General features: G+C 39.7%; 1 protein-coding gene across 1 annotated transcript; it reads left to right on the plus strand.

Annotated features, from left to right (window-relative positions):
- Positions 1–111: 111 nt before the first annotated feature.
- slc25a48 (solute carrier family 25 member 48) lies at positions 112–27,416 on the plus strand. Its single transcript, XM_039813850.1, has 7 exons — positions 112–325; positions 6,978–7,021; positions 7,757–7,828; positions 10,125–10,377; positions 17,259–17,546; positions 23,049–23,182; positions 26,428–27,416. Exons 1-7 carry the CDS (start codon positions 271–273, stop codon positions 26,530–26,532), a joined length of 951 nt encoding a protein of 316 aa, XP_039669784.1. The 5' UTR covers positions 112–270; the 3' UTR covers positions 26,533–27,416.

Genomic DNA, 27,416 nt, shown 5'->3' on the forward strand with positions numbered 1-27,416 from the left:
CAACTGATTGGCCAAGAAAGCTGTCCCGCAGATTGACACGTTGTTCTGATTGGCTGCTTGGTGCCAACCTGCTGTGCAGCTCTCCTCTCATATCAAAGCACTCGCTCTATAAGATCTCTTTTATTTTTCTCTTCTGTTTCCCACACACAGATCTGCCCGCTACTTTATCAATAAGAAACCCGAAGCTTCAACTTAAAATAGAAACTTTTTTTTATTGTATTGTCGCTGACAGGCCGATGAGAGAGAGGGTCAGTTAAAGTTTGGCTGAAGATGCAGACCTCGAAGAGCTTTCGGATGGATGATTTTATCGCAGGGTGGATCGGCGGTGAGTGACACACACACACACACACACACACACACACACACACACACACACACACACACACACACACACACACACACACACACACACACACACACACACAGAGTTATTTACACAGCCTTTCATTCAGAGAGAGATAGAGAGCCTCTGTTACCCAGTGTGCATTGGGTCACTGTGGGGGATGGTGGGTTCACATAATTGCACGTTCGTTTGGATTCAATTAGATATTTGCATGGAAGAAAAGACAGGTTTAGAAACAGGCACAAGGTGTTCTTTTTTGGAAAAAAGTTAAAACGTTTTGCAGGGAAACCGCTGCACTCAAATTCCCCTCGCCCCCCCCCCCTCCATGCATAATATCCAGTGTAAATAATGGAGAGAATGCAGAGAAATCAACCCCCCCCACATCCTTTTTCTCTCGCTTCCAGTGTTTAGTCCCCTGAACTAAAATGATGGCAGAAGTTTGATGCGTTAACACTTCCACAAATGCTTTCAAAAATGACTGTAGACGTTTCTATTCTGCTGAGGAAAAGAAAAACTTTCTAAATTGGAATACATGCTGTGACAGTCCTGGCCGCTAGGGGCGCTGTTGCTGCATCCTTTTATTAGTTGCATAAAAAAAAAAGAAGAAAAAAAAAATGTAGGCCTGGCCTGTTTGTTTTATACAAGACAGCTGCAGCTCTTTTGAATGTAATTTCTTACATAACACAATGTAAACACAAGTAATTAATACAACATGAGAAGAAAGAAGCAGTGACTCAAGTTTTAACTGGGAACACTAAACTTAAAAGTTTATTTAAGAGTTACTATCCATGTCAACCAAAACCACAAAACAAATTAAAATATATATATATAAAAAAAAGAGAAATTTGAAAGGGCTCCAAATATTCATGTTGTGTGCGAGTAATGTTGCAAACGTAACAACAAAAGTTCTGTTATCAATCCTTTCAAAAAAAGAAAAAGAAAAAAAATCTACAAAAAAAATCCATGAAGCTTAGCTGAGAGAGAAGCTCAGGTCCAAATATAAATAATTTTGTTTTCACAATATTTTTTGCATTTTGTATGGCATTGTGTATATATTTTATATTTGCGCTCTTTCCTACTGCAACTGCTGTACAATAATTTCCCTGGAGGTAAATAAAGTCTCTTAATATCTTATGTTAGACAGTGTGCTGCAACATCTTTTGACTGTACACTGATTGATTTTGTGTGTGTAGTTTGGGTGGCAACAAAAAGCTGAAAGCAACAACCAAACAGGTCATTCAAATGCATGCATTGCCTTTCAGAGAATTCAAGTTGTCGTAGTAGTCGAGTTAACGCATCTTTTTTATTGTTCTGCTGACCCCCGGTCGAGCCTGTAAAGGCCCCTGCCAGTCCCCAGGACCCTAGCTTGACCTTAAGGGTCAACCTCAAGCCACTGGAATTTAACCTTCACTCCACAAAGTGGAAAGACGACCCAGTGTATTTTACGATGCTAAAATTACTTTAATTTGTTTATTTACATGGAGTCTGGTGGGTTTAGCGAACGCAATTTTTGCGGGTGCTTTTATGTTTTTAAAAAAGGATCTTACTTTTTAACAGAAAGGTCGACCCTCTTAAAAATCCTTTCCATAATGTTGTCAGATACTTAGAATATTAATCTGAGCATGTCAGTGGCAAAACAAGCACTTTTGTGAATGTAAATACAAGCTGGACAATTTTAACTTACATTGTATCTGCCTACTGCAGCGATCTCACTTAATACTGGACCAATGTCAAAGATTGTTGTTGAACGTCAAAAAGTACGGGCTTATCTGCTAATGTTAGCTACCGACCGTTACCTTGAAACCATCCAGCAAATAGACGGTACCGCAGGGTGATTTAACGTCACCGCTCATTTTACACACATTTTAACAACAAAACAAAATGCTGAGTGAACATTACTAGCTACGTTTTTCATGTTGGTTTTGCGCGGCATGCACTCCCACTAACCTGGAAAACGGTTTTAAAACAGTATCGTTAATACAGCGTGTCGGAGGAATACAGCGTTCTCCTGCAGCGGGGCGTCAGAGGCAGAGGGACCGTCACCGCAGCGTTCGCTATCGTTAGCTAACGTTAGCTTCTCGTCTCATCTGGGGTCTGATAAACAGTAAATTCATCAAATTCAGTGTCCACAATGCTATTTTCCAATAAACTGTAGCTGTCATATTTCACGGGATCTGCGTGATTGCTGATTTCATGACGCGGCTTTCGTCGCTGTTCGTCACTTTGCCTAAGATTGAGTGACAAGTTGTACTCGCCCTGTTGTTTATTTGGTTGCCATGACTTGGCGAGTGATGACGTCCTGTCGCTGTTCCAGTTGCTCACCCTGAGAGAGAGCGGATGACCGTTCGCTTGAGTTCAGTAGAGCACACGGCTCTGCAGAGTCGTGTAATTACGACTTTATGACTTTTTATAAACAGCTGAAGGAGCGGTGTACATAACGGAAACCCTGTTGTGTGTCTGCCCTATTTCTGATACCATGGCGGCAGAAATTTGACCGTGGCGGGCCGCCATCAACATAGAGGAAACACTGAAATAGGTTGAAAAAATATGTAGTTACCCTTTAAGTTAAACAAAAGGAAACAAAAAAGGAATGTCAGAAAAGAATACATTAGAGATGAAAGAATACCACGATGTGCATTAGGCTGCATAGACCTTTTTCCCGGCAGACATGTTGACATGTCATAGTAGGAAAAGCACAGGTGTATTCAAAACCATTACTGATGGCTGCATTCCACTTAGGAGAGGTCCTGGTATTAAACCATTACTGATGGCTGCATTCCGCTTAGGAGACTTTTAAGATTGACCGTATTCTCGTTTTCGGTCAAATGGCCTTTTGAATGGGAGAGCTAGGGGCACTACTATGATAGCATCAAAATCACTATTTTTAAACCACTAAGAAGGCTCGACACAACATGAAACATTTTATCGCCAGGGGCTCTACACATGAACTCCAGCATTGAGAACATTGTTTGTGCACACAGAGTTTACTAAAAGAGAAAGGTTTTGAACAACTCACTGTAGCTGTTGGTTTTTTCCGCTCGCCGTCCATCTAGCCAGTCAAAAATATTTGATCTCTGAATGCAACGTAACAGGGAGGAGATTAAAGATGGAAAGCTCCTAAAGCTTAGTTCCATATACGTGTACGGATTAGAGCTGGGCGATATGGAGAATATCAAATATCCCGATATTTTTGACCAAATACCTCAATATCAATATTATGGCGATATTGTAGGGTTGACAATTGGTGCTTTCACAAAATATGCACACAATGAGATTTTTGATAAATAATCATCAGTTATGTTGATATAATAACTGTGTGGGTAAAGGCAAATAATGGAACAGCTAGAACAATCTGGTGTATTCAGAAAATTACATCACTCTACTGTAAAGCAGCTTTTAAAACCAGGAAAAGACAACACTTGTGTCATATATCCAAAATTTAAGACGATCTCTAGCCTCATATATCGATATCCATATTATATCGATATATTGCCCAGCTCTAGCAAGGATAATTTGTTGTTTTTGTCGTTAGTGAAAAACAATATTCCTTGTAGTTGAAAAAGGAGCCTCATATAAGAATGACATTTCCTCCTCTGGAGTCCATTCACTCGCATTCGGATATCGACTCGTTTTGACTGACAAGATGGCGGCAAGGGGAAAAACCAACAGCTACAGTGAGTTGTTCAAAACCTTTCTTTTTTTAGTAAAGTCTGTGTACACAAACAATGTTCTCAATGCTGGAGTTCATGTGTAGAGCCCCTGGTGATACAAAGTTTCATTTTGTGTCGAGCCTTCTTAGTGGTTTAAAAATGTTGATTTTGATGCGATCATAGTAGTGCCCCTAGCTCTCCCATTCAAAAGGCCATTTGACCGACAACGAGAATACAGTCAATCTTAAAAGTGCCGTTTCGGTCCTAATTATGCTTTTAAACTTAAGTTTGACTTGGGTACATTCACAAAAAGACCTTAGGTTGCATTTTGGCAAGAGTTACGCTTTAAAAATAAGCGCTTTTGTAAAAGGTAACAAAGCAAAGTTTTTATTTTTGCATTTTAAAGTGTTTTTCTTAAAATTCTTAACATGTTGCTGCAAAAATGAATGGCACTGCAGGGAGGGCAGATATGGTAGCAGCTGTAAAGGAAGATAAACCTTTATTGAGCCCCAGAGGGGAATATCAGTTGTTACGGCAGCACAGTATTTGTCTTCATTGTCTTCATTGTTGTACAGCTTTGATGTTAATATTTTGGTAAAAATTAAGACCCCAGGAAGAATAGCTGCTGCTTAACGGAGTAGCTAATGGGGATCTCAATAATAAACATAAACAGTGTGGCAATAGTACAGATAAATAGATAAAGTAATTAGTGCTGCAACCAATGATCATTGTCGTCGATTAATCTTATTCTTATTCTCTCGAGTAATGGATTAGTGGTTCGGTCTATGAAATGTCAGAAAATGGTAAAAAATGTGGATCAGTGTTTCCCAAAAGGCCCGAGATGTCGTCCTCAAATGTCTTGTTCTGTCCACAACTCAAAGATATTCAGTTTACTGTCACAGAGGAGAGAAGAAACTAGAAACTATTCACATTTAACAAGCTGACATCAGCAAATCTTGACTCAAACCGATTTATCGATTATCAAAATAGTTGCCGATTAATTAAATACTTGACAACTAATCAATTAATCGATTGATCTTTGCAGCTCTAAAAGTAATCAAATAAATACAAAGAGGTCGGTAACCAAAGTGTACACCAGGCTGATGATATGCTGAATCAAATAATGGAACTCAGTGTTTGTCTGAATTAATATAAAGATGTAATATATTAAATGTAATATAGATCATGATGCAAACAATCAGAAATCAGAATGTGTGTTATCTGATAGATTATGAGGCTATGAGATAAAGTACTGTATATATGGTTAAAAGGTAGTAATATAATATTAGCGTGTAGTACGGCAATATAACATATGATGGAATTGAAAAGAGTATGTCAGATGAAGCTCCTTTTTTCCTTCAATCTGTGCTTATTTTTTTTGTTTCATAACTTTGTAACCATGTGTGCTGGGTGTGCTTGTTGGGTATTTGGGGGTGGTGAGACACACACACACACACACACACACACACACACACACACACACACACACACACACACACAAAGGGCAGTTAGAACAGGGTGTTAATAAGGGCACAATGGCACAGGGGCCCCATGATGGCTGCCCAGTTTGACCAGTCTATTTCTGGATCGTAAAAGGACTCTAAGCTTTATCTCAACAGGGAACACGCAACTGTTCTCTCTCTGTCTATTTAACTGTAGTGAACTTTAATGGCACGAAGCAACCACACATTTGCATATTTTCTCCTTTGTCTTTACTCAGTTGTTTTCCCCATTTTGACTGTTTTACTGATACAAACTACAATGTGCGGTTTTATTTTAGTTCACAGTAGTATCTCCAGAGTCAAGCTGTACTAGCCTGACAAGCCAGACCCACATCAAGATGTTGGGTCTGGGAACTCACCATTGACAGGGCTCAATCCGAGGGGCGGGATAAACGGTTGTCTTTCAAATTCCCTCTGCACCAATAGGAGAGCGCTACAACCAACCAGAGCAATGAAGAAGGTAGCAGAGCTAGTTGATAAATTAAACTTTTGCCGTATCCGGTCGGCAAAACTCCGAACACATCTTCCTATTTTAAGACTGACTTCAGTGCCGTTCTTTTCTCGAAGAAAAGCTTAACTCCAAGTCTTCCAGAAGGCCGCTGTTCCCAGCAGCAGCAGCCATAAGCCCCGCCCACCGACTCTATACACGATGTGACTGGCCTGACCAGAGTTTGGTTTTTCCAGCTCGCAAGCCAACGGAGAGTGCCTAGACCCCCCTGGCTGCAAAATAAATTTGCTGCCACTAGGGTGCGTCTAGATTTCTAGGCTAAGGCTGTACCAGACTCTCTTGAATCTTTAAAAAAATATATATTTTAGTTTTGTTAATTGGGGCTTTATTTACTCAAGCATAATATACATTTTTGTTTATGAAATTGTCAGAATTTACAGGGCAATGCATAGATTTTGTCAAATAAGGTAACACGTTAACACAGACTAATTTGCTGTACGCGGACTGATTATGCTTACTGCTGTGCTAGTCCCCCCTGATCATGCTTACTGCCATGCTAGTTCGAGTCCGAGTCAAGTCACGAGTCCAGAGACTCGAGTCCGAGTCCAGGACTTGAGTATTTCATCACTGCCTATTACACCTAATTGTAGTCAGAAATTTCATCAAACTTCAGAGTCCTATTTCATTAATGCTCGAGTCAGATTCCATAAATCCTCGAGTCTGAGTCATCAGTGCGCGAGTCCAAGTCGAGTCACGAGTCCAGAGAAGAGCGCCTCAAGTCGGACTTGAGTCCGAGTCCAGGACTCGAGTACTCCATCGCTGGTCAATGTACTGTATTATTGCCTCTGCCTCATACCGACTTTCCCTCCCTCCTCTCTGTCTTTTTTTGTGCACTCATTTTCTCCTGTGTGTGTGTGTGTGTGTGTGTGTGTGTGTGTGTGTGTGTGTGTGTGTGTGTGTGTGTGTGTGTGTGTGTGTGTGTGTGTGTGTGTGTGTGTGTGTGTGTGTGTGTTTTCTTTGTCTTTTGTCTGCAGGAGCTTCCAGTGTGGTGGTGGGCCATCCTCTGGACACAGTGAAGGTATTCAAGACTCCCAGAGGCTTCTGATTCTACCACACCACTCCCAAACGTTATCACTGCCTTGTTCTGATTTATAGTTGTTACATACGATTATTTATTTTTTAAATGGCAGATGTTCAAGATGTTTACTTGTTCGTTGTGGCACGTTCTGGTTTACCTGTTGTTATGTCAGAGCAGTTAGCCGTTATGTAAGAGCTAATTTGCCATGTTGAACACATTATGTTACCACTTGATTCACAATGAGAAGAACTTTGTTTACTTAAACAAACTTGCACCCGTGAAGTAATGTGCAGCTACAAAGTTTCCAGTGAAGTTTTGTATATTTGTTTTTAAATTAAAAAAGGAGACAAATCCATATATATTTATATATATATATATATATATATATATATATATATATATATATATATATATATATATATAGTCTTGGCTCCATTTTGTAATTTGGTGCAGTGTTTTATTATTGAAAGCATCTTTACTTTAGAGTAGATATTTATCTTGGAAGTTTGGACAGAAAACCTCAGGATCAGGTTTCAGCCTTTTGAGAGAGAGAGCGATAACAAGTAATCTACAAGAAAACTAATCGATTAAACGAGAAAGTAATCGGAAGATTAATCGACATTAAAAATATTCGTTTGTTGCGGCACTAGAACATAGGCAAGTTAAAAATGAAGGGTGATAGACTTGGCTTTCTATTCTATGTTGTTATGAAACTAATTGGTTTCTCTCCTCCAGACGCGGCTCCAGGCAGGGAAAGGCTACAAGAACACTCTACACTGCATTCTCACTATCTACAGGAAGGAAACGGTAAACACACAATCCACAAGTTGATTGGCCATTAAAATGTTTCACAAATCCCTCTTCGTACACACAGCACACACATGCAATTCAGGAACTAGCGCAGCATCAGCCATGGTACGGTACCTGGTATTTGGAGCAGTTCAAGGGTTCGGCACCTTGCTTCAAAGGGCACATGGGCACTGCCCAGGTGGCGAACTGGCACCACTCAATCTGCCGGTCCGTACGTTTCCCAAGCCAAGTCCCAACGGACTGAGTTAGTGCCGCACCAGTATCACATTGCCGGACCTCGAGGAAGGTCTGACTAATCCACACAACACTCTGGGATGGGAGAAAAACGTGCTCTCGTTTACTGGCATTTTTTTAAACCAATCACAATCGTCTTGGGCGGTGCTAAGAGCCGGACGGAGCCACGGCGCCTCGGGAAAGAACTTGTTTTGGTGGAACATGTGGGCATTCAAAAGTAGTTTTAGTGCAACAGAAAACTCCGATTGGACAGATAGTCTAGCTAGCTGTCTGGATTTACCCTGCAGAGATCTGAGGAGCAGTTAACCATAGTCCTCAGAAATCCACCGGAGTTTAGAACGGCAACACAAAGAAAGAGGAAGGGGACGGACATCTGGGCGAAAAGAATGACATACGGCGGAATTTCTGGCGGCACTGGAACAATCCCGGAAATTGACCGTTGTCAATATAGACTACTGCCGCCCTGTCAAATCATTATACGATATCCCCCTTTTTATCGGAGTTCTTTGTGCATCACTATTTGATAGTAAAGGCAGAAAGAGAGATCTGTTAGATTTGGATCTTAAGTTACTAGTTTCTTTTAAATTTTTTTGGCATTTTTACCTCTATTTGAAGTGAATTGAATATTTTTCTACTTCATTTTACCATTGGAATTATACTCAAAACTGAACAACACAATCAGAACACAGCCTCACATGAGATGCTTAAATTCAACATGGAGTTTAAAGTTTTCAGGCTCGTTTATAACTAGTGAACTGTCTGGTCCAAAAAGTGCTGATGATGCTAACATGATGTGTGACTTGTCCAATGACAAATTGCTACCACAGCATGCAGCACTTTGTATCTATTTATTCAAACTTGATTCAGTCCTCACTATTAAGTAGCTGGTGCTTTTTTCCATTTTTAATTTGATCAGCACCGCATAGTTTGACAGTTTGATCGGAGTTCCGTGAGCCTGGTTAGTTTCAATGGATGCACTATGGCAGTTACGTTCAGGACCCCAGGAAGTGTCCCGGGCTTTGAAACAGTTCGGTCCATAAATTTGGAAAGTCGAGAAGAGCTGCACGATTAAATCATTAAATCCCCATTCAAGTTAGCAAAGCGCCAAACCGGAAGTAGTGCAATGTGGAAGTGGTATGTGGTAATTTTTGGCTCCATGATGGCTTTATATGCCACCGAGTACCTCTCTTAGGAATGAACGGGGCGCTGACTCGAACGCTGTATCTTTTATTATCTATTCTCATAATACATCCATGGTCAATTTTGGTAAGCATGACGCTCGTCTGTCAGTCATTGTCTTAAATCTGTGCCACATGAGATGAACGGTTGTGATTGGCCTGTCCAGGTTCTCTTCGGCTGAAAGTCTGTCTGAATGTGAGGATGGGGGGGGGGGCAGATGTATCTGCCAGAGCAAAGAAACATGAGCTTACAGATTTGACTGTGTTCCCTGACCCTGTTTCTCAGCAGGATTGCTGGGAGCTTCATTTTTATTTTGAGTTCAGCCAGCTCGTGAAGTTGTTTTTTGTAGCTTTGAAAAGATGATCAATGAAAGGTCACCAAAAGTCTAATCATTTCTACAATCGGAATTATTACAGCAACACATTTCCAGTAAAACAGAAAATGATTAAGTCATGTCGAACTGTGCAACATGCCTGATTCTGTGAGTCAGTGAGAACAACATGGGTGTGATACAAGGTTGACAGTGTGGTATGCATCCTTGTGGTTAGTTTGTTCATTTTAAGCACTGTTGACTGCTCCAAACATGTGTCAGCCTTCACTCCCTGGCAGAAAGTACAGGTCTGCTTTTCTCAGTGGTTAGCTGATTTATTCAGGCAGTGGACAGCTGTGTGTCTCCCAAAACTCCCCCTGCTAAGAGGGAATACTTTTGTAAAAGAAATATTTGGCACCAACTTCACCCCATTTTTCATTCTATGCACAGGCCAATATAATCTGACTGTACTTTTGGATTTAAAATCGGTACTGTAGGTTGAAGGATATGTCATTTTTTTAAATTATTTTTTTTTTGTCTGTCAGTAATCACTTCCTTTGTGTTTCTCAGGTCATGGGTTTCTTTAAGGGCATGTCTTTCCCACTGGCCAGCATCACTGTCTACAACTCAGTGGTGTTTGGCACCTTCAGTAACACACAGAGACTCATAAGCAAGTATCGCTATGGTGACGGGCGGCATCCCTGCAGCATGGCGGACCTGACTGTGGCCAGCATGCTTACTGGTCTGGTGTCAGTGGGCCTGGGAGCCCCGGTGGATCTGGTCAAGATCAGACTGCAAATGCAGACGCAGATGGTTCTAGCAGGTAAATCAGGGCTGCTTAGTTTTTTTTGGCTTGGAATTTTTGTTTTCCTCCTTCAGGAACCACAAGGAAGATTGTATTCCTCCCTTCCTTTCAAAGCTGAAAATAGAGACTTCTTTTTTCTTTTTCTTTTTTTACTTTTCCTCTGGTTTTCTGGCACATTCTTGCATATGTGCCAGCAGGGTGGCCCACTAGTTAGCACTGTGGCCTCACAGAAAGAAGGTTCTGGGTTTGAATCCAGGTCGTTCTGGTCCATTCTGTGTGAAGTTTGTATGTTCTCCCCATGTTTGCGTGGGTTTCCTCCGGGTGCTCCGGTTTCCCCCACCATCAAAAAACATGTACTAGGTTCTCCACTCAGTGCCCATGATCAAAGCACTGGCTCAGATCTGGAGTTGGCCCACTGCTCCCTTGAGGTTTCGGTTAAATGCAGAGAATGAATTTCGCTACATGTATGTGTATGTGACAATAAAGTACCTTTGTAAACAATAGTCTTTTTTACATGGAAATGCCTGTGCAGCCCACAAATGGTTTAAATTTGTCACTGAGGGAAAAATATGCCCTAAAATAAAACATGAAGAGAAGACACAGGCTACGTCTACCCTTCTACGTTTTGGTATAAAAACAAATATCTTTTGCTATGTTCACACTTCGCGTCCACACCACTCTGGCGTTTCCGAGCCCCTAAAACGGACACATTTGGAAACATTGCTGCCCCGGTTTTGGTTTGAAAACTCCGGGGTTGCTTTGTAGTCTGGATGGACACAAACGAAGACTTTTGGAAACTACGATGCACGCCGGTCACTCTTATCGGTTAGGTAGCTTACATACCTTTCAGTAACAGTTCCACCTCGTCACTGCTCCAAGCGAATAATTCCCTGGCAGGGTTTTCTCTACCATTAAAAGGCTAAGCCTTCAAGCCGTTTGCAGCATCAAAACTAACTAAATGACTTTTCTCCGATCTAATGATTGTAGTTGGTCCCCAGTGGACTTCTTTAGCAAGTTTTGTCTTTAAGCTTTTTTAATGTTATTTATGTATTACCCTGCTATAGCTTTTCCAACTTTTTATACACAGATACGGTGATAATAATGCTCCAAAATGATGTGCCAAAATATGGCAAAATCTACTACGTCCAGTTGGTAAACGTCAGTTACCAATTAATTAAGTTACGGATATGGATACTTAGTGTTGTGTTTGGAAACACGAGTAAATATGATAAACTAGATGGGGCTACAATTACAGCAATACTATAGTTACTTTTGCTGAAAAAATGCAATTGACACATTTATAATTACTAATACATTATGAAGCACTACCAGAAGTTTGCGTAGCAGTTGATATGGAGGCTGTCAGGATTGGCCGAGTGGTGGAAGGAGAACACACGCAGCCCGGGGGTAATCTTTAAAGCTCCTTAATTTCCACTTTGAATGTGAAGTTAAACTGCCACCTGAGCATCGCCCAAGCATTCTTACTGCTTTATCTCATCAAAGTCACTTCCGTATACTAATAGGACATGTGATGTAAATGTCCATGTACATACAGTTTATGAAAATTCACACTTAGATTCTTAGATGTGTATAAATTATTTCTATTTGCACTTCGGGGCCAATTGCCCAGGAAAAGCACAGCGAAAAGACCAACAACGGCATCAAACTGAATGTGTCCAGTCAGGCCAATAGTCAGGAACAGTGTCCGAACATGGGCACAGTTACGTTAGTGGAAGTTGAAATGGAAGTACTAAAATATGTTGAAGTTGTTGTTAAATTTGAAGTGCTGAAAGGTGCTGAAACTGTAAATGCTGAATGGAGTTGAGGAGCCAAGTTGAGATGTAATCGAAGTGCAAGCACTGAAAGGAATTTGTTTGTTAAAGTGTAATTGACAAAGACGTTCTGTGTCTCTTTCTCCCTCTTTAAACGTGCACAGTCAATACAGGTGCAGCAGTGGATGACATGTCGTGGAAGTTTCCTTTGCAGCAGGGGGTAGAGTTTGAGAGTTTAGTAAATTGAAACAAATAAGACAGACTGAGACTAAAACCAAGTTGGGTTTTTGTATTTTATTAAAAAAGATATATTTGCAAATAGGATCAACATGATTTCACAAAAGGCCGCAGCCCAGTGTGGAGTCAGTTTCTCAAATGAGTGAATAGAACACTAGGCTTATATGCATCTTCAGAGTGACAGCACACACGCACTTAGATTATTATGACGCTACAGTTCTTACAGGCAATCTGATATACATGAAGACAATCAGAGAAATACAAGAGACATCTTGGAGCCATTTCGCCTCCTCCTCCCTGTATGACTTTCACCCCCCAGTTACATCTTAACTGGCATGGGAAAACTAGAGAGTTTTAGGGCGACCTTGTAGCCCCTATCTGTTCAGACAAACCGTGCTTACATTATGTTCCAGACTGGATGTCTCACAAGGTTAGAATCAAAATCTGCATGTGGGAATGAGAAACTCTTTCAGCATTTGTAAGAGAATTAAAGTAGAAATAAAACATAAAAATATAAGGAATTATGCTTAAATGTAACTTTTGCCATTACATTCCACCCTTTTGATTACAACCTAATCACAATACACAAATTACTTTAATGATTATATCTATTTTTACCAATAGCGTCTTCCATGTTTTTCCATTGTCAAAGATGTGTGTGTGTGTGTGTGTGTGTGTGTACACTGCCTTCCTCATCAGTTTTTTGGACTCAAACAGAGGGACAGGTGTTGTTCTCTGTCTGAGGTTTTTTTCTTTTTCTTCGGGCATTTACATACCCAATGTCCAAAGTCCTTGCAGTACCAACACTGGTCTGGTTCGTTGGGCTCATTATTTTGCCCACGGTACCCGCCTGGGCCTTTTTTTTGGGTCCGCGCTCCATATGTTGCCCACCAGCCTGTTGTAACATGCAGACAAACGCTTCAAACATGGTTTTCTCACGTACTCGTTCTTTAGTTGAGTCCGTGTCCTCTTCGTCCCTCCATTTCTCCAGCTTGTCTTCCTGATTTTTAGAGAAAGCTCAGAACACGGGCTTTGGTTAGTGCTGATGAGGTGGCTATTGGTGTATGTGTGTTTTTTCATTCTTTGCCTGCCTCTGTCTTAATTTTGAGTTTATTCATTAATTTTACCATTTTCAATTTGCCGAATTTAAAGGAAACCAAAAGAAATAATATATTTTGACCAATAAGGCAGACACTCTAGATATTCTGAATCACCATTTACCATCTCATCCACCATGGGTCCCATAGGGTGCCCGTGATCCGGAACCGTCCGTTACCCATCCTACTTACAATCGTCACTGTAAGGCCAGGTTCCTACTTACAATCGTCACTGTAAGGCCAGGTTTCTATCTTATTTCGGAAAAACCCATGCACGAAAAAACCTAACAGTTTCTGAAAAAACGTTTATTAGATTTACTTCAAAATCTAATTAGATTTGTCCCCCGAAAATCTATAAAACAAAGTCCCACCCGTGTGGATAGAGATCTGTGGCTCAGAAGGTTCTAGACATACTGCCAGAATGATCACAAATGTAATTACCCAAATTTAAAGGACCACCCAAAATTTATACAAACAACCCCAAAATGGTTGTCCTATTTCAGTTTCCAAAGTCAGTATTTGTTTCTGGAAGTTTTACTTCAGCCAATTCAAATTACTCTTAATTCAATTTAAATTAGAGTGTGATCTTACCCTGCTGCGTGGAATTGCTCCGTCTTAATAGATCAGTGTTGGGTCAGTAGAGGCCTCCGTGGTTTCTGATCCTCTCTCTCTGAATGCTTTTTGGGCGAGGTAGAGGCGAAGATCATTGGATCTCGGATCGCGAGTCCTCAGTCAACCACGGAGTCTCCCTTATCTGACCCCTGCACATGATCTCCCATCTCGTTGCCATGTTTGTCGTGGAAGTTTCCTTTGCAGCAGGGGGTAGAGTTTGAGAGTTTAGTAAATTGAAACAAATAAGACAGACTGAGACTAAAACCAAGTTGGGTTTTTGTATTTTATTAAAAAAGATATATTTGCAAATAGGATCAACATGATTTCACAAAAGGCCGCAAAAGGCGAACACTAGGCTTATATGCATCTTCAGAGTGACAGCACACACGCACTTAGATTATTATGACGCTACAGTTCTTACAGGCAATCTGATACACATGAAGACAATCAGAGAAATACAAGAGACATCTTGGAGCCATTTCGCCTCCTCCTCCCGGTACGACTTTCACCCCCCAGTTACATCTTAACTGGCATGGGAAAACTAGAGAGTTTTAGGGCGACCTTGTAGCCCCTATCTGTTCAGACAAACCGTGCTTACATTATGTTCCAGACTGGATGTCTCACAAGGTTAGAATCAAAATCTGCATGTGGGAATGAGAAACTCTTTCAGCATTTGTGAGAGAATTAAAGTAGAAATAAAACATAAAAATATAAGGAATTATGCTTAAATGTAACTTTTGCCATTACAGACATAAAGGAAACCAGAATAATTTTACTTCAAATTGGAACAATAATTATGCTGCAGGAATTGTTTCGTAGTTTCTACAGTATTTAATAATAGAGGATTATGGTTTGAGTTGTGTTGTCTGGGCTGCAACTTTAAGATCAGCAGTAAAACAGTAAAACAAAGGTCAGAGCAGGTTAATTACAAGATAAGATTGCCACGTGAAACATTCATAGCTTTTTATATGTTTATGGTAACTGATGAACTCACACCCTTCACACCTGTCCTCGTGATGACTCACATTGGTTTCATTCACTCCCTGAAACACACTTTGGCCTAGTAATTTAATGACACAGACTCGTTTTATGATTGTGCAAACTGCCAGGAAGCATCAGGCGACAGTTTCAAAGAAATTTTAGCTCACTCTTCTGTGATTGTGCCTGAATTGTCGATTTGATTAACCTGATATGACACTTGGTGCATGATAAGATAAGTCCAAGATAAAGTCTTGCATGAACACTGCAAGAGTCGATGGCTCCATTTCCAATGCACAGTAAGTCAATGAGTACAACAAGGTACTACTGGTGAAATGTTTTTATGTTTAAAAAAGTTAGGCCCTATGTTCTCACATTTACTTTTTCATATATTTGTATCAGATTTTATCCCCCTTTCTCCCAATTTGGTAGCCAATTACACCCAACCTATTATCCAGTAGCAATGGACTACAGATGGAATGTAACCCTAACCCTAACATAGGGCCTAATTTTAAGATATATCTTAGAAATGTGTGAACATAGGGCTGTGGGACCATTGGGCTGTGGGAACATAGGGCCTAATTTTAAGAAAAATCTTAGAAATGTGGGAACATAGGTCTCGTTTAGGAACTCGTTTAGTGGTTCCATCAACTTTTTCTGTCTCAGTGTGTAAAGAGAGACACCCACACAAAATCTTTTTTTTTTTTTTTTTTTTTTTTTTTTTTTATTTTTTTTTTTTTTTTTTTTTTTTTTTTTTTTTTTTTTTTTTAAAAAAAAAAATTTTTTTCCTTTTTTTTTTTTTTTTAAATTTTTTTTTTTATATATATCATTTTTTTTTTTTTTTTTTTTTTTTTTTTTTTTTTTTTTTTTTTTTTTTTTTTTTTTTTTTTTTTTTTTTTTTTTTTTTTTTTTTTTTTTTTTTTTTTTTTTTTTTTTTTTTTTTTTTTTTTTTTTTTTATATATGTAGCGACATTGTGAAAGAGCGCAGCTGTTGATTCCATCAGAGCATTTAGCAACTGAAACTGAGCAGTGTACTGTAAACTAAATAGCATTCGGCATCATCTCAAACTGTGACGCCAGAGTACACTCTGGGTCAGTCTGTTTAATGGCAGCTTTGGGAGAAGGGTTGCAACAAACAAGTATTTTAAATCTGAACATTTAGAAAAATGCCTTTTGTTTTTTTTAAAACAACCCGAGGTGATGTCTTTAAATGTCTGTTTTTATTCGACAAACGGTCCAAACCTAGCCTGGTTGATACCAGACCCTGTAACCGAGAGTGGGTCTTGGCAAGGTTCATTTCCAAAGGGGTGTCACCAACGGGCGCTGCTCAAATGCCTCTGGGCGTAATTGGATAGTCCTTCAGCCAATCAGACCAACGATCCGGGTGACGTAGCAGCGACAGCTGCATCAACGGGTTGCTGCGCTTCGGTGGCCGTCATGTTGAATGTAAACAAAAAGCTTCTTGCCGTCGCTGCGCTATCGTCATCGTGTAAAGCCCGCCTCAGCGGTTGTGATTGGTGTAAAGCCCGCCTCAACGGTTGTGATTGGTGCCTCGATTTGGAAAAATTGGAATTAGGCTTGAATGGGTTCTTGGTCAGACTGACTTGCAGAGCAAATCTCAAATTTGCCGGAAGTTCGTCAGGGTTTTCCCAGGCTAGTCCAAAACCCGAAGACATTGAGTTAGTATGACAAAGAAAATCATAACCTCCTCACATTTAAGAAGCTGAAAGCAGCAAATCTTTGGCATTTTTGCCACCAAAAAAAAGACTAAACTGTTTTTTCGAATATCAAATTTTCTGATGATTTAATTTTTTGAAGACTGCCAGAGTTGATGGCTTCACTCCCATTGTACAGTATGTCAATGGGTAACTCGTCAATTGGTTTCATTAAATGTTTCTTTTGCAGTGTGTAAAGAGAAACAACCCAAGTACAAAATCTACTAAATTGAACACCGACTCATATTTTTTGCGTTTTTAAAAGATTGATGAGAGAAAATGTTAAAACAAAATAGCAAAAATGTATGTATGTACTCCAGATCAAAACAGATCTTTAAAGATTCACCATTTCCCACTGATTTCAACAATCACACAGGCAACAATCTATCAGGAAACAGACCAGTTTCTACGAAAACAGTAGCAGGAAACAACGTATCCCGCTCGACAACAGCATGGCCAGCTAACCACATTTAATTCCTGTTCTACAGAGAATTTGCAACTTGCCGGCAACGTATCGAATGGCACCAACATCCCTATGCGCTCCATCAGCATCCCCAGCCGGAGACTCTACCGAGGCCCGATCCACTGCATCAGCAGCATCCTGCAGACCGAGGGCCTGCAGGGCCTGTACAGGGGGGCCGGGGCCATGATCCTGAGGGACGTCCCTGGATACATGCTCTACTTCATCCCTTACACCATCATGTGTGACCTGCTGAAGCCAGACGCCTCGTCAAGCCTTCACCCTGGTTCCATCTGGCTGGCTGGAGGACTGGCAGGTAAATGTCACACACAGCACAGAAATGTGCTAGATAGACCGATTAGCAATGTGTATTATTAGTAGGATTGGGCATCGAGAACCGATTCCTACTTGGAATCGTTTCAAAGATTACGATTCCAGTAGAATCGTTTCTTTATTGGAATCGTCTAGAGCAGGTGTCTTAAACGTTTTTTAAGCCAAGGACCTAGAACTGAGAGACAGACGGAGCAGGGACCCCCTACTACATATATTGTATAAAATGAAGTTGGATATTAAACTGGGCCTACAATAACGTGTAGGGCAGCCTAAAGCCTTTATAGTTACCTTTTTAGTGCATAGAATACTAAGCTGTCAAAATAATAATTGTTGGCAGGATTTTATAAATAATATTGTAATTCTCAACATAAATGTGGCACAGTGAATCCTTTGGGATTAATTGTATCTGTGGATGGCTACATTGGTGAAAGCGTAACCTATAGGCAAGTAAGCCCATCATCTGTGGGGATTTATATTTGCTAATAATATGTTGGATTCATGTAAAGACTTTTAAATTTTTGAACAAACAACAAAACAAAAATTCAACAATAATTTGGAGGCCCCCCTGCAGTGACTCTGAGGACCCCCCTGTTGAAGATCTCTGTTTTAGAGGATTTGGTTTCAAATCCGATCATCGCTTCCCAATTTAATATGAGCAAGCTTTGGTTTCCGAAGCGACCAGGCGCTTGTTGTGTTGCAGCCTTGGAGCACAGTAAGCAGCGCTCTAGTCTGGCTTTATTTTACATTGAAAAAGCTCTGTAAAACTGTAAACAACCATTGATTCAAAATTAAACTATACTCTTATTTGTGAAAATAAGCATGTGACCCGAATCGGAAACGAAAGGAAGAATCGGAATTGGAATCAGAATTCTTAAAATCCAAATGATGCCCAACCCTAATTATTAGCCTCGTTGGAGATGAGCCAGGTCTGCGCAGAATCGATCACCGGCGATCGCAGCCCTACGCAAGCTGGTTAGATTTGTGTCCAACTTTATCCCGACTTGTTCTGCTGACGTCATGTACACGTGGGCAACAATAACCTCACGAGATCGAGGCCGCCGCAGGTTTGAGAAGGCAGGCAGCGCAGTTGCTTTTCACCGACCGCACGACCCAGGGCATGATGAGAAAACGCCTACCTCTCCGCTGATCTAACTGCTGATTGGTTCAGAATCGACTCACCATGTTATCACCGTGTTATAAAAACTTTTCATCGTTTTTAATTAGAGAGATTTTGATTGATATTTGTCTGATTTAAAGGCTTATGTTTGTTGTTTGGCTGATAGTGACGTTTAGAAGTCAGAGACTAAATCCGCTCAGAATACGGATCATTTACAGTCTATTGTTTATTAACATCCGCAACAGATGTAGAACATTTCTGTCATAATCACAGCAATGGGAGACTGCATACAAGCAGATATTTGGGTCTGATAACATTTTAATAAATCAGGAAAACGGCTGTAAACTGTCTGGCAAGGCGCATCTTATCTCGAACAAGCTTATTAAATAATTTGCATGGCTCAGTTTGCCTGATGGATGTGTGTGGCTAGTAGCCACAGACTTGGGAGTCAAACGCATGAAGAAAGTACTAAGAATAATTTCAGTAGACATTGATGACCTTTGCTTAAATCTTGATGTTGTCTTGATTTACAAAAAGAAGTCAGTTTCTATAGAAGAATGTCCTCTCACTTTTTGTTTTTTTCCTTAGTAAACATTTTCATAATGTGTTTATGACCTCAATCACTAGTTTTAAGTCTTCTTCAAAACAGCATTATGTTGATTTTTTTAATTATGGTCCCATTTGTTTTAAAATCGATGATAAAGCAAGGGATGCTTTAGGGGTGTGGCTACACACCGGCCTGTCAATTATGAAAGAGGCTTAGCAATGCTAACCAGTTTGTCATAAATACAGAGTAAGTTTGTACCTAATTCAGCCACATAATAGTTGATTGGACTAAGCATACATCCACTTGCCAGGTTTTATTATATGCAGATGACATAGGTGTAATTTACAGGGGGGGATTGGGGTGGTTACAATTTTGTTCAGAAGTGGAGATCTCAACACCCCCCCCCTCCGATGGACTAAAAAGACAAGCGAAATAAAATGTGAAGGTTTGCTTCCTCAGATGAACTGATGACCCTCATTAAAAGATAATATCTGTACCAAGAGTTGGCATACCTATCTAGCTATTATATCCTCTAGAACAGGGGCTCTCAAACTCGATTCCCTCATGTACTCCCTTTTAGCCAAGTACCACCTGACCAGAATATTTTTGGTAGAAAAAAAAGCATGCTGTATAAAAAGGCGCATTAAAGCGCTGCACCATCAGAATCTGATTTAAACAACAACATTGTAACTGAAAAAACACTTACATGCTATTTCAAATGTTTAAAATCACCCAATTCATTCATTATTAAAGTATAATTATTTTAGGAATTATGCATGACTGATATTTTTTTTTAATTAACATTTAAAAAAAAAAAAACTCACCTACCCCTTGCAGTACTCCAATGTACCCCTAGGGGTACGTATAGCCCCATTTGAGAAACACTGCTCTAGAACAGCTGTCTTGAACTAATTTTAAGCCAAGGACCCCTTAACTGAAAGAGAGAAGGAACAGGGACTCCCTACTACATTGCAAAACTTTTATTAAATTGTATCAAAATAAAGTTGCGTATTAAACTGTGCCAATAACATGTAAGACATACTTTTTTTTGCATGGAATACTACGCTATTAAAATAATTGCTGGCATGATTTTATAAATCATGTTTTAATGTTAAACATACGTGGCATAGTGGATCCATAGAATGAACTGTATCTGTGGATGGCTACCTTAGTGACTACCTTAGCCTTCCTATAGGCCAGTACGCTTTTCATCAATGTTTTTTTTTCACAAATAGGCTGATTTATATTTGCTAATAATGCTGTTGGAATGTTTATGTTTTTTTTTATGTTAACACATTTTAATTATCTTGAAAAACTTTAAAAAATTAAGTAAAAAAATAAGTAACCCTAGGGGTCCCGGACCCCATGTTGAAGATCTCTGCTCTAGAACTGTGAAGTAAACGTTTAATGCACGGCTGTTCAGAGTCACTGTATCGACATGTGAGAGCAGCGCAGCTGTTGATTCCATCAGAGCATTTAGCAACTGAAACTGAGCAGTGTACTGTAAACTAAATAGCATTCGGCATCATCCCAAACTGTGACGCCAGAGTACTGTCTGGGTCAGTCTGTTTAATGGCAGCTTTGGGAGCAGGGTTGCAACAAGTATTTTAAATCTGAACATTTAGAAAATGCCTTTTTTATTTTTTAAAACAACCCGAGGTGATGTCTTTAAATGCCTGTTTTCATTGACAAACAGTCCAAAACATTCAGTTACCGTCACCTATGACAAAGAAAATCATAACAGCCTCAAATTTAAGAAGCTGAAAGCAACAAATGTTTGATATTTTTGCGAAAAAAAAGAACTAAACTGTTTATTCGATTATCAAATTTGCTGCTGATTTAATTTTTTGTCATTGATCAATCAAGTCATTGTTGCAGCACTACTGTCATGCACAAAAATGCAATAATGGAAGGAGTGTTGGAGTTAAAAGTATTCAGTATATTTGGTTCAGAAAGGTGGAGAAGTAAAAGTAATTATTGCTCGTTCTGTCAAGCATGAACTTGTTGTGGGTAGAAATGTAATTTTTTTTCGCTATTTCCGATGTTTTTTTCTGATGCTTTTGACGCTTTTTTTTTAAATGTTTTTGTCACATATTTCAACGCTTTTTTAATCCATGGTCAATAAACCTAATTTATACGACAGTATACCTAATTTTTGACTAAAAGTTAAGGATGTTAAGTGAATCACAGACTGGTTTATGTCAAAGTTTAGTCAGGATATTGTTTGGAAACCATTTACGCATTTCAATGACCCAAAATTCAATAAAAGTAATCTTTAATTTTATCTGTGAAGAACGTTGTATGGGTTCCACACAATGTTCATCCATTCATCCATATTATTTTGGGGCAATTTGGTTGAAGGAAACTAATTTTTCTGATATAGATAACTTAAAAAAAAAAGAAATGGGTCAAGGGTTAAGTAATGTTTACATCCAGGAATTAAACTGGTTCAGTAACAAATTAAGAACTCCAATAAGTATTTTTGTATTGCAAAAATATTAGATACAAATACATATTGCAAACAGCAAGAATCAAGTTCAAGTACATCAGCTTCGAGTGAGCCAAACTAGAGCAACATGTAAGTGCTCACCCAGATTGACCGTGAGTTGCTCAGTCAACAGTGTGTTTTCTGTTTAAGATTATTGACGATTATTGACCTTATTATATGAAGATGGAGAGGCCATGCCTCGTCAGATTAACTGATGACCCTTATTATTGTCATTGCAATATTAACCGGCGCAATAAACACATCGCGAAAGGATGCGACAAGTCGCCAAAGACATGTCACATGTTCAAATAGTTGAACAAAAATATCAGTAGAAAACTCTGCTATATAATGTAACTGTCATTTGTTGTATTTTAGCAGAATACTGAAAGAAGTACACTTTGATATCTTCTTTTATCACAAGGAATATCGTTATCGCAATATTCAATGGGGGGGATGCTACCAAATTATTTTTTGAAAGTTTATTAAAAAATGAAAATTATTATTAAAAAAATAAAAATTATTATCTTAACATAAATCCAATAAATTATTAGCAATTATAAATCAGCTTGTTTGTTTACTGATAATGGCTAACTGGCCTATAGGTAAAGTAGTCACTAGGCCTGTAACAATTCCAAATCTTGCTGTACGATTTATCGTCTCAGAAATAATTGCGATTAACAATATAATTGTCTCTTTGAGTCAAAGTTTTAAAAAATATTTATTTATGTATTACTTTTACAAACAAATTAAACCCAGGGTTCATCTTTTGGTTATTTCACTGTCATGTGACCCAGATAATGTAACAACACAGGTAAACAGCCTATGAAGTAAAATAACGCCTCTTTATTATCATAAAACATTGTATTTCTTTCTTAAATGAACATAAAACGAACAATTACCATCAGTCATACCCATAGGACCTTAGCTAATGTTAGCAATTAATTGCAGTTAAACAACAAAACAATGATTATGTAAAAAAAATTGCGATTCGGCAATTATGTAATAATTGTTACAGGCCTAGTAGTCACTAAGGTCGACATGCACAGATACAGTATATCCTAAGGAGTCACTATACGTTCTTGTAGGCCCAGTTTAATATGCAACTTCATTTTTATACAGAATACGCAGTAGGGGGTCCCTGCTCCGTCTCTCTTTTAGTTAAAGGGTCCTTGGCTTAAAACGTTGAAGACCCATGGTTTAGATGATACTGTGATTTGGTATCTATACCGGTATTGGAATTTTTTGAGCGATACCCAGCCCTATGCCAGGGTTTGTGCCTCCCTTTCACATGCTGACAGCAGGAGCTAAAGCTTGTTCTTCTTCTCTACTTCAGGGTCCATTTCCTGGGTCACGGCGACTCCTGCCGATGTGGTGAAGAGTCGAATGCAGGCCGACGCTCAGCTCCAGAGGAAGTACAAGGGGATCTTACACTGCATCGTCGACAGCTACAAGACGGAGGGTGCACAGGTGAGAGACCAGTTTGGTTTACAGCAGAAACATAATACAATCCTGGAAATGTTCATTACAAACACATCAATGCTGTCAAGAGAGATGGCTTGCGTTTTAAGGCTCTGACACACCAACCCGACGGCCAACCATCGGCAGAAAAGGCAGTCGGACTGATCAGTCGGCTCCCCGAGGTCAAAAAACACACCGAAGCGATGCCGACTTGTGTTTTACGAAAATAGTTCACCGAAACTTGTTTCTGAAAACATTTTAAGCGAGAAATAAGCCATACAGTTGCTGAATCTGTCTGTTTTTTTAATCGACAAAGGTTAGTTTGAAAGATTTTCGTCAGTTTTTGAGAGGCGTTCGTCACGCTCATCCCGCTCGTCATTTCCGGTAAGCGTTTTAACATAAGTGCACTGATTCGAAGGGCTAGCACTCCACCTATCAGATTGGTCATTAGGTCCAACTGCCCACTGGCCGATTCAACAAGTCAAAACGGCCCAAATTAAAGCCGACGGCTCCTCCGACTGACGACGGCACGGAACACACCGAACAGACTCGAGTCACCGACCTCGCCAGACTGTCCAACAGCCGATAATCAGTTTGGTGTTTCAGCGCCTTTAAAAGTTATTTATAAGACTTTCCCCTCGTATTTGACAGCTGCAGGGGTCAATCCAAGCTACTACTAACAGAGCATTATATTTCATTAAAGATTGAGGTTTTATTCTCAAGTGCGGAAAAGATACAGTGCAGGCATAAAAAGCCTCAATAACAAAGCAAGTTTTTGTAAAAATAAAACGTCTCATAGAAATACAACAAAAGGGCATTGTGTTTAAAAGAATGTACTGTTTGTTCTAGTTCCAACCCCTCAATTACCCCAGCCAGACTGACTGTACTAACTGCTGTAAATCCAACAGATGGTTAGATGGTTTGGAGGTGAAGCGTTAGGAAACAGTGTAACCCGAGAATGAGAGTCTAGCTGTGTTCTCTCAGAACTTGAATCCCCTGAAAGTGCACCGGACCGCGTGATTCTATCAGTGAATGAAAGCTTGGCATCCAGACGAGCCTCTCTCAGTGCAAAGATCATGTTGCAGCTTCACATCTACATGTGCAGTATAAACAACTCACTTGTGACTGAGAGAGACTGAAGAAAATAATCGATAATCGGTTTTTTTTATTTCATTTTTCATTAGGGATACAACAATACACTCAAATCAGGATTCTATGAGATTCACCAGTTGAAGGATTTTTTTTTTTTTTTTTTTTTGATTGGTTATCTGCTCCAGGTAGGCAGGACTGGAGTTTTTTGTTTTGTTTTGTTTTTAAGCTACTGCGGTGTTAACATTGTCGCATGTAGCTACATGCTAACGCCAATAAAAGATGTAATCTTGGCTGCCAATGTTGTTAATTTCTCCCCAATTCCGGGTCACATTACTCCTGAAACATTTTTCTGTTTATGTTGTATTTGGTTCTGAAGGCTTTATCTGCAACTTTTGATGGTAGAAAGTGCTGTTTCGTTCCATTACAATCTAACGTTAGCATACTGCTAATTATTAAGTAGCTGCATGCTAACGCCAGATAGTTGTAATCTTGGCGGCAAATGCTGGTCATGTCTCCCCAATTTTGGGTCACTTTACCCCTGGGACATGTCCAGTTGTGTAATATTTGGTTTAGAAGCCTTTATTGGTGATTTTACACGATCCAAAGTCCTGCTATATATGCCGTTGCAGTAGCTCCAGCTGATACTAGCTAGTGAAACAAAACTGGAGCGCACCGGAGATTCCAGGAAACACGCTGGCCAATCGGAGCAGACTGGGCTTTTTCGGGAGGAGGGATTAAAGAGACAGGCACTCCAAAAGAGCATCTCATACAGAGGGTGGATACAGGTGCAGCAGCCATGGATAGTATGAGAAAAATGTGTTTTTTGAACATGTAAACATGTTCTAGTAGAAACACAATATACAAGTATGAACCTGAAAACTAAATCTTAAACAAACAAGCGAAATCTAAAGAAGTTTAAGCCCTAGGCCATTACAAAATTGCATCGCGATTCATTATATCATTACAACCGGTTGTAATCTTTAATCATTTATACCGATTTTTAACCGATTCACGATGCATCCCTTGTCCATTTAAAAAAATATATATAATAGAAAATATGGATGGAGTCATTCTTCAAAAAAACAGAAAACAAAACAGAAACAAATACAGGTGACAATGAAATACAGACATGATAAACACAGTTTTGATGGATCAGCAGGAATAAATGATGCAGCTGTTATGTGTTTTATGAAAGTAACTGCAGATATGCTGCTTTGAAAAGCTTTTGTTGGTCTTCTTGGCCTAAAGCCAACATCTTCTGCAACACACAGCGTCCAGGTGTCAGGGTCCGTGATGTTCATAATGCCAAAGGTTGCAAAAAGTAGACAAACTTCCCAGACTTCCAACATGGAAACGCTTCAGTAATTCTGGAAAACAGTGCTGGGGATCAATAACGGAAGGTCATTGGTGTTTGAACACAGGGGACTGGACCTGATGGTCCCAGATCCATGACTCAGGTTATTACAGGACAAAAACCATGTAACACTGTGTTTTTGTGAAACAATGAGGCTATCTGGTGTCAATGCTCTGGTTTAGTGTACAATCCTAATAGTGAATAAACGTTTTTTAAATTTTAAGTTATTTTACTGTAAATAGACGAACATTTTCTTACTGTTATTTGAATTTACAGTAATATACCGGCTGCAGTGTATTTCCCGCCTTGTCCTTTATTTTCCCAAGATCCATTAGCATTAACAGTAAATACCTGTAATCTCTAACATTCGCAGATAGGGTTGTAATATTTTCTCCCAGAATGCATTGCATTTACAGTATGATCCTGTATAACATTAAAACAGTAAGATACTGTGAGATTTTAGCTGTAAATTCACATCAAATTTACACTGCACGGCAAAAACAAGATGCCTAAAATGACTAAACTGATTTATAAGCAATGAAAGTTTTATATATATATATATCATGGCTGAAACATACAGTAACCCATCATGTGTCCATTAACCAATCATGTCTTGTATGATGCAATGTTTTAAATGGAAAAGGGTTTTTAATTTGTCTATAATGTTTATTCCTTGCCATAACTGCTTTGTGGATTAGCTTTCCCAGGGACTGCTGATGTAATGGATCTATTGAGATAATTCTGGGACAGTCGATGACTGTCCGTTGTCCCAGATAACCCAATTATAACTGTCCGTCCTTGTGTGCAGGTTTTCTTCCGCGGGGTGACGGTCAACGCCATCCGAGGCTTCCCGATGAGCGCCACCATGTTCCTGACCTACGAACTCTCGCTGCAGTTCATCAGGAGTCTCTAGGACAAAGGAAACATTTTGGTGGGAAAAGGAATCGCGCTCACGAGCCCCAGTTTCTTTGAGACGAGAGAGAGTTTTTAGTAGCTGTGAGGCTCTGCTCACACATCAGAACTTTTGAACACATCGCTGTGGAGTGAATATTTTTCGCTCTCTGATGTAGCCACTGCTGACCCTCTTGCCACACGAAGATTGGTCTTTGATTATTGGATCAGTGAAGTTGAAACTAGTACTCTACGTTTTTAATTACCAAGAATTAGGACACCAAAGTTATCCATGTCTTCCTGAGTAGAACCTTGGCTGCAGTACCGAACATGTATGTGTGTTAAGCTATATAATATATATAAAACTTTACTTTACAATACGGCTGGATCCGAATATTCGTTCGATGGGTAGCTATTCGACTTTCAATTTTGAAATTTACTGTGGCGCTATGTCGTCCATCTCAGCCAAGAACGGAGAAAGTGAGCAGTCTGATGTTTGTTGAGGTCTGTATGGCAGCCTGGTGTTATTTTCAGGCGATTTGATAAAGGTAAAGATAGTACGGCTGTGCATAACGCCAATACAGTGAGGCGCTGGCTGGCTGGGTATTCATTCATTAACACTGTGTCGTACAGTCCGGCAAAAAACGCATGCCTGCGGCAAAAAGTGAAGTCAGGTTCAAAGTTTGGAGAAAAGCAACGCGGTGGACAATCATGTAACGCTAACATTAACCAGCTATCAGACTCGTCAGTCCGTATGGCGGCGTGCGAGTCCCCTCACATTAAAGTAAACCGGAAACATCGCAGCCTCTATCGCTGCCACTAAAAAAGTTTTAAACGTGGCCGGGTTGGGTCAGTGGGTAGAGCAGGCGCACATATACTTGGAGGTTTATGCATCGACGCAGAGGT

This window comes from Perca fluviatilis, chromosome 10, assembly GCF_010015445.1.
Source record: "Perca fluviatilis chromosome 10, GENO_Pfluv_1.0, whole genome shotgun sequence".
NCBI lineage: Eukaryota > Metazoa > Chordata > Actinopteri > Perciformes > Percidae > Perca > Perca fluviatilis.

Bases quoted from the DNA above. Each gene is read 5' to 3' on its own strand.
- slc25a48 (XM_039813850.1), top strand. From the start codon at position 271: ATGCAGACCTCGAAGAGCTTTCGGATGGATGATTTTATCGCAGGGTGG. The intron at 326-6,977 runs GTGAGTGACACA...TTTTGTCTGCAG, and splicing joins TATCGCAGGGTGGATCGGCG to GAGCTTCCAGTGTGGTGGTG. The intron at 17,547-23,048 runs GTAAATGTCACA...TCTCTACTTCAG, and splicing joins GCTGGCTGGAGGACTGGCAG to GGTCCATTTCCTGGGTCACG.